This window comes from Ascidia mentula, chromosome 9, assembly GCF_947561715.1.
Source record: "Ascidia mentula chromosome 9, kaAscMent1.1, whole genome shotgun sequence".
NCBI lineage: Eukaryota > Metazoa > Chordata > Ascidiacea > Phlebobranchia > Ascidiidae > Ascidia > Ascidia mentula.
In genome coordinates, this window is record NC_138574.1 from 972,179 (window position 1) to 983,263 (window position 11,085).

The following is an 11,085-nucleotide window of genomic DNA, read 5'->3' on the forward strand; positions in this document are numbered from 1 at the left end:
TACAATGCATTCCTGCTGTAAATCTTTGTCCTAGAAGCTTTAATTGCCCCTTCCATAATTTCTTTAGTCCAATTTAAATTGCTACAAAGCAACAATAGTTACATCTTTTTTGTGGTCACATGAAATTTGTAGGTAGTATATAACCTTTGTAGGTAGTATATAACAAGAGGGCCTTGGGAGCGTAATACATACAAAACACAGAAGAATGGTACGAACAAAGTTAACAAATAAACAAAAAAGTCCACTGGAAAACACGAATGACGTCGCATTTTCTGGCAAGACATAGGCTCTGGAATATGTTGCGTGTTACCCATTCACATGTTGGTTGTCGAGTTTTTGGTTTTCATTTGGAAAGCGAATCCACACAAGTCTAATCGGCGCCTGTTGAGATGGATGTCGTGTGGCTTCAATTATAGGATTTTTAAAACCGGTCTGTTAAGAATTTTTGTAACAAATTTATACATTTATTTATTTGTGAAAGACGGCAGCTAATGAATGTCCATTCTACTAAGATGTGTTGACAAACCGATCGTCCAGAAACCGTGGGTTTGTGTTCCGGGCATGCTTGTAAACGAAAAATCAAATATTCCAGTAGTTTTGTGCGCACCCTTGACGTACTTTGTACAACCGAGCAACTCCCACAAAGTGGTGACGAGCTTTAAAATGCGATGAACGTAATCCTATTTATGTCTTTTTTATGTTCCAAAATCAGCCTTGTTTACGTTTCAAAGCTGATATTTTAGCTACTAACTCACGACTTCGTTACAGAAGAATCGTTTTAATCTGTGGATTAGTTGTGTTTTGGCTTCGTCGCTGTCGTAGTTGTTCAGATTTCTTGTGCAATTTTAAACATAAAAAGTGCAATCACATTTTCCGAAAATTCGACAGTACCGGGCGCAAAGTTTAAGAAAAGGCGACAAGACAAATGTATATGTGCAAGAATAGAAACATATTTTATAGGAACAACATGGAAAACTGCAATGTTTACACAAAAATAGATGCGTTTCTGTAACACAAGTAAACGTATTTATATGGTTTTGTATTGAAGACATTTCTGAACTAAAGGTTAATGATTTCGTTGCAGAAGAACGCAATGAATGTTCACAACCTTAACTATCGTGTGTTGTTGCGCGTGCATAACTACGTAATGTGAATATGGCTGTAACGAATAACTGCCAGTGGCTTCTTGATCATGATATCAAGGTACTTTTAGTTATCTGTATTTTATTCCGTTTCAAAGGGCATTATTCAAAGTTGCCATTGTTTGTGTCAAGTGAGACAACTTGCAACTATGTTTGTAAACTGTGTATGTCGGTTGTAAACCAGTTAAGTGTGAGGTATGGATGATGGTAGATGGTCTATGGGAATGGCATCATGATCACTTTGCGTCACAGCTTCTTTGTAGCCAGGAAGTGAATCCTCGTTAAACGCTGTGTTATCATGACCTTCTATCTCTTCTTTTTCTTTATCGTGTTGTTGGTCGTCCTCCGTTGCCGGTTGCACTGCCGAAGAAATGGGTTTGATGAAAAACGTCTGTTTTTCATCTACTATGATGGAGGTTTTTGGTTTTGCGTAGAGCCTTACTACCCAAACTAACGAAACACCCCGCATTCTGCACACAAATATTTTTTTTAAGTTTTTCTAACCAACGTGCATTAGGAATCGCGGATCTAAAGAGTAAATCATTGTTAATGCGGAAACATTTGCATGTTGTGAAGTTAGATGGCGCTATGGGGACATAGGATAAGGCGTCCAACCCTATATACTGACTAAACACCTGACCGAAATTGTTGCCCAGGACAATATGGGTTCGAATCTCGGTGTGGTAACAAAAGATACCAAGGCGTGGTCGTGGTTTTAAAAACTTTTGGCGGGACTGATGTTAAATGTGCACGCCAACTCTCGTAATTAATCGCATCATAGTTAGAAATATTTGTATGATTACGTCACATGTCATACCTTGTGCAGCAAAGCGTCGTGTGTAAATTTGGAAAACAAAGACAAAAATTAACGCCCAGATAATCTGCAAAATATAAAAAATTGAGTAACAAGCGGTGGTGATATTATAACATCATTTATAGTGCAAGGCTGCGAGACACATTGGCGGGTCCATAATGGGGTGTTGCCCCGCCCCCATCATTTGGCAAAGGTCGCTTTATTTTGCAAACGACATGTTTTTGTGTCGACCTTGACCATAAAACCTGTACGAAGCACTTAATTGTTGTAGACTGTGTTTGCTTTGCCATTGGAGATGACTTAAACACGAGTCCTTCGCACGAATCTGTCGTTAACCTTAACAAATCCTGATATAGACTTCTGCCGTATTTGTTGAAGGTTTTGCAGCCTTTTAATAGTTTTACTTCTCGGAAAGCACAGAAAATTTGCAAGACCAAGAAACTCGACTACAATAGTTTCCTTAGTGTGCCACTATACTAAACTATGTGAACCCTCATTTGCTGTACAAGCTCCACTGGGGTATAAAAAATATCACGGTCACAGTCACATTTAGGACTTTGTTTAGGTTAAATCAAGATACAAATATCGCCTTGTCCAGCAAATGATATTAACAGTCAAATTATATGGGGTTAAACCTTTAAAATCTGAATCCTTAACCATTGCCCAACAAACAAACGAGGTATGACACCTACTTGGCTTAAAATGTAAATAACTGGAAACAAAACCATTCGTCCCAATTCTCTCAGCGTGAAGTTTGCCTGAGAAAGTTGGATGATTGCCGACGCGAGTTGAGCGTTTTGAATCCCGGTCTCCAAGCAAACCGTCCTTCGTTCCTTGTGTTTCAAACGAAGAGGTCGAATCAAAGAAATCAAACTGCAGATAACTAAAACACAAAGATCCTGTTTGAGTTGGAAAAGTTATCTTTGTTCATTGTCACATCATTATAAAGAACCTTCAAAAACTGGTTAAAACGCTACAAATTATCGATTTGAAATAGTTGAAACGTTTCTCACCGTAGCCGACGGCCATTCCGACCCCGGGGAAGATTGCCGCACACGCAACTTGTGCCGGTATCAGTGAGAAGCTACCGGAGTAAGTTACAAATGAAATTACGGCCACCACCAAGATGGCAACAATCCCGATACCAGAGGCGATCTACAAAATAAACGTTTGTCAGCTCCTGGTAATTTTCTGCAAGCTTTGTACCTTTGCGATCTTCTTGGCATGTTGTGGGAATTTCAAATTTATCGCAATTCCTATTGCTATTGGAACCACCAGCGCTGCTAAAGCAATACCTGCATGAAAAATCATATTTAGACGATTGTTAAATCATGTCAGGATCCTTTTTTTTACATCAAAACTTTTTGTTTCATGATACAAATTGCAAGATAACACACAGTTTAATTAGTTTAGAATGAATTGAAACATTTGGCTGTCTTTCCTCGAAGATGAATGTGTTAAACATCACTTGTCGGAGGTGGTCAAGGTCATAACCAAGGGTATTTATATCGTTAAAAGATACTTAAGGGTTTGTACAGTTAACTTACCAATTGTATCGAAAGGAACTCTGAGATCAAAGCCGATTGCTTGCTGGTAGATAAACAGTAGTAGTGGCATCATACCCAAACCAAGAGTGCTTGATATTGAGGTCATCGTAACACTAAAAGAAAACTACTTAAAACTTTATTTGCTGGACTTTTTCTGCTGGTAAATTAAGTTGTCTCGAAATTTTTGAAAAAAAGCAACAAGAGAAATAAAATGTGAAACACTGGAAACATGTGAAGGATTTTACCTCAAACTTATGTCTCCGCCAACCCAGTAGGAAGCCATGTTAGAAATGGAGCCTCCTGGACACGAACCGACGATAAGAAGGGCGAGAGTTTCAACCTCGGGCATTTGGAATATGGCGGCCAGCATAGCTGCGATTGCTGGCATGATTCCTTAAAAAGTGATTTTGATTTATTTCAATGTTTCATCGGCCCCCAGTGAAATTCGTGCCAATATTAAATACAAAATTGTATTAAACTTTCACACTATCTGTTTTTTTTTCTTCTTTTGAAACAAAAGATTTTCACTGAGCTGCTGCAGACAAATATAGCGAAGTACATGCACTAAAGTGGTATGAAATTAATATTAGCTGAACTCAACCACGAAACTTGGTAAAAACTTGTAGCTATTGGGTCAAAAGTTTACAGGAGAACGAACGCGTTCCATTCGCGCACTCACCAAACTGACAAACAAAGCCGACGATTATCGCAGTTGGTTTTCTCAGATATTTTTTGATAGCTTTGAGGTCGGTTGCGCAACCCATCCCAACCATAACAACAGCCAACATTGCAGTGATGAGATAGCTCAAAACTTGTCTCAATGTCTGTGACTGCGGGACGGTCGTTGCATTCGTAGCCATCATCCCTATCGTTGTTGTTAGATCGGTTACATACGCAGTTGTCATCTTGTGGTGCTGGTATCACGCACTCTGTTCACAAGGAAGTCAAAGCTTCTTCTGATGCCACCATCTAGTCGATGGCTCCATTTATACAGACGGAAGACCGCCTGTTAAAGTCACTTTTTATCACAGGTTTACTGGAAACCATACATCCAAGCTATATAGCAATTTATGGGGCTCTGAACCGACCCTGACAATAGACATTCGTTTTTCATAACGCTTTGTGCAAAAGCTGGATAGGTCAATACGTAAGCTTGTCTTTTCTAGTATAAAATGATGAGAAAAAGAGACTGATATGGCTTACTGAGCGAAGTTTTTCTTAGCGACGCTATTTAATTAAATTGTCAAAATCATAATCCCTGTCTAAAAAATCTTAAACTCAATGTATAAAATGGTCAAACGTTCGGTCCTTGCGCCACACAAACACAACAAACAATTACATGAAATGTTTTAATTTTAAAATTGTCTGAAAACAATTATAAAAGCATGGATGCATAAAACACGTAAAACATAAAATTCTATACACGGAATTGTAATTACTAGGGATTGAATGGACAAAAAGTTTCATACTGCATCCCAGTCTAAAGTACACTGCAAAACACATTAAGAGAGTGACGTTGTAATATTTGGTTCACTGTAGCACAGATTTTGTCGCCAAAACATAAGGAGGTGTTGCCTGTTGCCATCACATTTTTGGTTATTTGCTGAACGGGGAATCGAAACAAGTCGAAAAGGTGCTGTGGGTTCAATGTGTGTTAAAACTGATTTGCAAAACCTTTTGTACCAAAATGTAGCAGAATTCAGTTGGAAATACGGAAGCTCATGCCAGTTTTTATATTGATCTTTGTTGAAAAACCAAAGGCAAAAAAGTTCGTGTAGTTTTGTGTTTCTGGCTTGCTTGTGAAGGACAAACACAAAATTATACGAATCATTTTGTGCGAAAAACACTTTAAACAATCTCGAACCCGAGCAACTCACATCAACTAGATGACGCAAGTTTTAAAGTGAGGTGTTATGATCATATTTGATCTTAGTCTGGTCGTGATTGGCGACGGCATTGTTGTAATCAGGTGGAGGTTCGATGCTAAACGCTGAGTTCACTCGTCCGTTCATTTCATCCTCGTGTGCTTTCTTGCATTTTTCATCTTCCGATACCTCATCGTCATTAATCGGTTGTACTGCAAAAAATAACAGATGATTGAATTGAAAAAATGTCGAACAGTTTTAAGTTTTGTGTGTGAAATTCAACCCTGTGGGTGCAACTTATGTTAAGTTAAGATTGCGTTGTTTTTTTCAGTTCACACGTGTTCTTCAAGTTATGCCATGATTACAATTTACGTTTGGGTTAAAACATGGGCCCCCGACCTTTTGCGCACCATGGACCGGTTTAATGCAAATAATATTTACACGGAAAGTGTGGCAGATAAATACAATAATTTAATGTTCCTTTGCGGACCACCTACAAAAGTGTAGCAGCAAAAAATCACACCAACTTACCCGTAGCTGCGAAACGTCGTTTGTATATGTGATAGGCGACGATGAAAAGTATCACCCAGACAACCTGTGGAAAAAACAATATTCGATATTTATTCACTTACACCCACTTGTGTGAACATCGTTAAGCTTGCGGGGTTTGTATTTTTATCACACTTTGAACTTGAAGCTCGCTTAGCCGAACAGTCAATGACTCAACATTTCTATTTGAACGAATTGTTGGTGCTTGTTCAGGTAGGCCCACTGATGCTCGCTTATTATAATGGAAAAACACATGTTATATTCCAGACCAGATCTGAGGCCATGACCTTTTTGCGAACTGTCGCTGGCTGTCTAACCACAGTTATAAAGCGTGTAATTGTATTTGCTTTGGGAAACATTAAATGTTTGTTCCTATACGAGAAACCCCTAGACCAGGTGAACTTTGATCGCCCGTCCCATAAAATAAGTAGGCCTGTTGGTAGCTGTTACTGGGTGATATCGTACGTGAGTAAAACTATATGAGTCGGACATAAACTTAACAGTCTCGTACCACTATCGTAATATTGCACCAGTGTTGTGATCAAGGTTTTGTGTCGATTGGCACAAGGTTTTCATTTCTTAACTAAGTTTTCATTTTTACCGTGTCGGCAGAGTACCTTGGTAGGTCAATTAATTCATATTATAAGAACATATTTCTTTTCACCACTTTGCCACAGTTCGCCGGTCACATAAGCTTTAAAAGCATGTGTTTACTTTAAGTACCACAAAATGTATTGCGTTAATGTTGGGTCGACTTGTGAGGTCCATCAGGAAGTGTTTTGGTCTGGAGGTTAAATGTGTACATGTTAGTCTTGATGTGTGCCATGGATGCTAATCACTACGATTATTTTTGTTGTTGTTTTTAGAATACTGAGGATGCCGCATAGGCGAATATATATATTCAAAAAAACATCTTGCTTGGCTGATTAAGTAGAAATCTAGGCCAGTCCTAGTTATCACTTTTTGAAAGAATTTAAACGCTTTAATCCCAAACCAATCCAAGTCGTCAGTGGGAGATCCACGCTTTTTTATAAACATTTTTCTACTTGTATATATTTTGCATTCCGGTTGTTTTTTCGTACTTGCCTGGCTAACCAGGTAGATGACAGGAAAAAGAACCATTCGACCGATTTGCTCGCGGCTGAAATTAGCTTGCGACAACTGTATGATGGCTGTTGCCAGTTGGGCGTTCTGTATTCCGGTCTCAAAGCAGACAGTCCGACGCTGCTTGTGTCTCAATCGAAGTGGACGAATCAAAGACGCAAGCGAACAAAGACCTGAAAACATAATGCGCTCAAATGAGTCAATTAAATGCATTAAGAAATACTCTTGAATTTTCATTTTCTGTAATTTTCCAACGATCAAATCCCATATCTTAAACCGAATTCTGACTCACTGTAGCCCAGGATCATTCCAACACCAGGGAAAATAGCCGCACACGCGATCTGGGCCGGAATAAGAGAGAAACTGGAGCCATACGTCACAATGGATATAACAGCGACCGCTATGATGGCGACAATGCCGAACGCAGACAAAATCTGTAAAAAGACGAAGTTGGGTTGGAAAAATTAGCAGGCGAACTCTGCGGCAAAAAAACGAAGTAGTTTTTTACTTTTAGAATCTTTTTGGCGTGCTGCGGAAACTTCCATTTGATGAAGACCCCAATAAAGATCGGAATGACCAGAGTTGCAAGAGCAATGCCTGATCGCAAACAAAAGTAGACACAATTATTTCAACCGCTTGCTTGTTGTACACTTCACGACAAAAAACAATTTCTGTATACATATTGCACATCGTCTGTGGCGCGGATTTGAACTTTGTGTCGAAACTACAGATGTAATGCTTCACTAACGAACGAACAGTGGTGCAAGGTATGGAAAACGTTTTTTATTAGTCACGTTTAAGAACTCCTGAACATAACAGCACTGTATGTCGACATTTAGATATTTTATGACTCACCAATCGTATCGAATGGCACGCTCAGTTGAAACCCGTACGCCTGCTGGTAGATGAATAATAGTAGTGGCATCATACCCAAGCCTAGAGTGCTGGATATTGTTGTCATTGTCACACTGCAAAAACAAACATTATAAGTTATGCTCCGATGCATTTGCAAAGCGCGGACATTTGGTCTTTCATCTCAGAAAATCCATCGCAAAGTAGGCTGACCGTGGGTATATAATGGATTTATCGGAACTGTTTTAGTAAAAGGGTCGTGCAAAGCGCCGCAAAATATTTGCGCTGTCGAAGTCTGGCTGATATACGAGTAGAAAGGCGGCAATTTGTTTACTCAACGGCTGGAGTACGGTAGTCATGTAAATAACAACTCGTCTGGGTAGAGCACGTGTGGTTTTCATTGTGACGCCATCCCCACATTGTGACGCCAATAGTTTGCAATAACAAGTTCATTACCATTTATTTTGTTTTTTCATTGTAGCGAGTGCAGCTTTAACACTTTCCTTTTTTCCAGATTTACTGTTTTTTGTTGTAAATTTGTTGAAAAATATTTTTTCCCTTTAAAGCCTGTTTGTCAGATGGAAGATTCGCCATGCTACAAAATTTCTTTCTCGAGTTGTAAGTGTAGAGTTTTACTTTAAAAACTCCACAACAATCTTACCAACTATCAATTATTATACAAAGATATACAATTTACTCGGGGTGGATCCAGTAGGGGGCGAATGTGGTGATTGCCTTTCTTCCTAAAGTACGTTATAACAGTGACAAAAACTCTACAGTGGCAAAAAAAGGTCATACGTGCTTGATGCGTCCGTGAGTTTACTGTTTAGTCATAAGCCTTCCTTTACCTCAAGCTAACGTCTCCTTCCACCCAATAAGATGCGACATTTGATGCTGAACCTCCAGGACACGAACCTGTGATCAGAAGGGCGAGTGTTTCAACTTCAGGCATCTGGAATATTGCGGCCAACATGGCGGCGATTGCCGGCATGATGCCTTAAAACAAATATAAAATGTTCTAAACCAGGGGCGCACAACCTTTTTATTATTAACGACCGCATCACACAAACTTTATTTCATCAACGGCCGCCAGTAAGTCCAAATGATAACTTCGCATTTACTTATGCCTAAAAGTGCAATGAAATTTATATTTATCATTTTTTCTTACCCAAAAGCACATGATCCTACGTTGTCTTATAAGATAGACAGACTGACCTATTTTTAACCATGCACGGCCGACAATACAAATGTTCTATAAAGCATGCTGTGTTTTACCGCATGAATTAACATTCACGGCCACATGCAGAAGCTGCAGCTTGTCCTTCCTGGTCTAAATACACTAGAGCGGCCTGTTGGTCCTTTACAAAACATATGTAAAACATGTGAGCGTGTTGCCAAAGCGTTGGTGGAATTCTTGTAGTACAGCTGACGGAGGTAGAAACCTTTGGTTCGTAACACTAAAAATAACTCTCCACTAACTAAACCCACATCTGAATTTTCAGGCCAGTTTATTCGTGAACTTTTGTTGCCTTACGTTTTACCCAAATGGAATTTTTTTTCCATTCATGGAGGTGGTGCGAATTGCAATATATTTAATTCAATACCTCGGCTGTTGCTTTACCTAACGGGACTTCACCGCTCTCGTCAATTGTTGGTTAAACGTATCGTATGCACCGATAAAAAATCTAAGTCTTGTCGCAAATACTAATAGCAATAGAGTCCGACAGTTGGATCCTTTACTCACCGAACTGACAAATAAAGCCTATGGTAATTCCGGTCGGTCGTCGCACGTGCTTTTTTATCGCGTCAAAATCGACTGCACATCCCATCCCAACCATAACGAGAGCCAACATTGCTGTGATGAGGTAACTCAAAATAGCTCGCAGTGGTTGAGACTGAGGCTGTGGAGGCATAGTTGTCGTATTGCTTGTTGTGTTCATCCACAAGTCCATCGTGTAAGTGACAGTTGCCGAAGTCATCTTGCGCGCCAAACTCGAACCTCCTGCATGCACGTCAACGCGATTGAACATAGAATGCTTCGAGACTTGACGAGGCTTTTATATTGCGGTTTGGTGAAATTTTAAAACGCCCGACCTTCTTTACTGGAAACCAGTAAAAAGGGTTCTAAAGAAACCTGTTGACTTTCCTACCGCACGCGACAAAAGGGGCCCCGTTTTTACACTTTTTTCGATAAACCATTCATGAGATGACGGGGGCGAAAATGTGTCATCAATCAGTTCCACACAAAAGGCGTTGGTCGGGAAGCGCGTTGTTAAACTTATAAAAGCTATGCGTGTTTTATTTCTATAGTAAAAAGTTTTATTTGGCAGAACTGAAAAAACGAAAAACAGAGCTTGAATCGAAATCAATTTCATTAAACATATATTTTTAGAATAAGACAGGAAGTCAAAAGTAATTTTTGCCAAAATAAAGAGTTGTAAATGGATGTAGTTTATGTTGGTATTCAACCATCATTTTTGAAACATTTTTAATGTATTTTTATCATTTGTAAGTTTATTTGTACCTTTGTGCTGAAAATGATTGGACCAGTACTTAACGCGAGGTTTATTAAATTGGGGGCCGCAAAACTTTCTTCAACTAACAATAACTTTATGAAAAGTGTTGTGTAGATACGAGAAAATAATACACACGCGCTTGTATGTTGCAACTCCAAGCGTCAACACATGTGATGTAATTGATCAAACCCTAAAGTGACTTTTGCGCGTGTAGTGTTGTTCCAATATATCTGGATTTGAATTGGTTGATTCAGTTATGGGCTGCAATGCTTGGGCTGCGAAGCCAGAAACTTATATAACTGGATTTGATGTTGAAGGTGTGTCGAAATCGAAGGCTGAAGATACAACCCTTCATATGATGACACTTTCCATTTAGATATCGTTAATTGAAGAAACTTGCGCGGCACCCACTTGTTCAAAAGGCGACCAAGTCACTCCACAGACCGAGGATTCAGCAAAAACCTCTCTCGCATACAAAGTCACGTGGTTTCTGTCGTAAACTGCCTTTAAGTTCGTGTTTTAGGCTTCCTAGCATTGAAGGTTGTGAAAAGTTCATGCCCTGTTTACGTTGAAGCCATTGTGTTGTTTCCCAGTAGAGCACAAAGGACTTGAGTGCGATTGAAGCTGATATAGAAGTTGTTACGCAAAACTCGTCAATAAAAATGTTACCTTTTATGTTAGCTTCCCTTTGAAATT

General features: G+C 39.3%; 2 protein-coding genes across 2 annotated transcripts; both read right to left on the reverse strand.

Annotated features, from left to right (window-relative positions):
- Positions 1-1,326: 1,326 nt before the first annotated feature.
- On the reverse strand, positions 1,327-4,363 carry LOC145913747 (ileal sodium/bile acid cotransporter-like). Its single transcript, XM_083001496.1, has 8 exons — positions 4,183-4,363; positions 3,749-3,896; positions 3,504-3,616; positions 3,163-3,251; positions 2,970-3,111; positions 2,649-2,839; positions 1,960-2,023; positions 1,327-1,502 (listed from the first exon to the last, which is right to left on the reverse strand). Exons 1-8 carry the CDS (start codon positions 4,361-4,363, stop codon positions 1,327-1,329), a joined length of 1,104 nt encoding a protein of 367 aa, XP_082857622.1.
- Positions 4,364-5,401: 1,038 nt separating this feature from the next.
- Positions 5,402-9,852, reverse strand: LOC145913748 (ileal sodium/bile acid cotransporter-like). The gene is made up of 8 exons (XM_083001497.1): positions 9,618-9,852; positions 8,722-8,869; positions 7,877-7,989; positions 7,530-7,618; positions 7,314-7,455; positions 7,004-7,194; positions 5,900-5,963; positions 5,402-5,580 (listed from the first exon to the last, which is right to left on the reverse strand). The coding sequence occupies exons 1-8, from the start codon at positions 9,850-9,852 to the stop codon at positions 5,402-5,404; spliced, it is 1,161 nt and encodes a 386-aa protein (XP_082857623.1).
- Between the last annotated feature and the right edge of the window lie 1,233 nt (positions 9,853-11,085).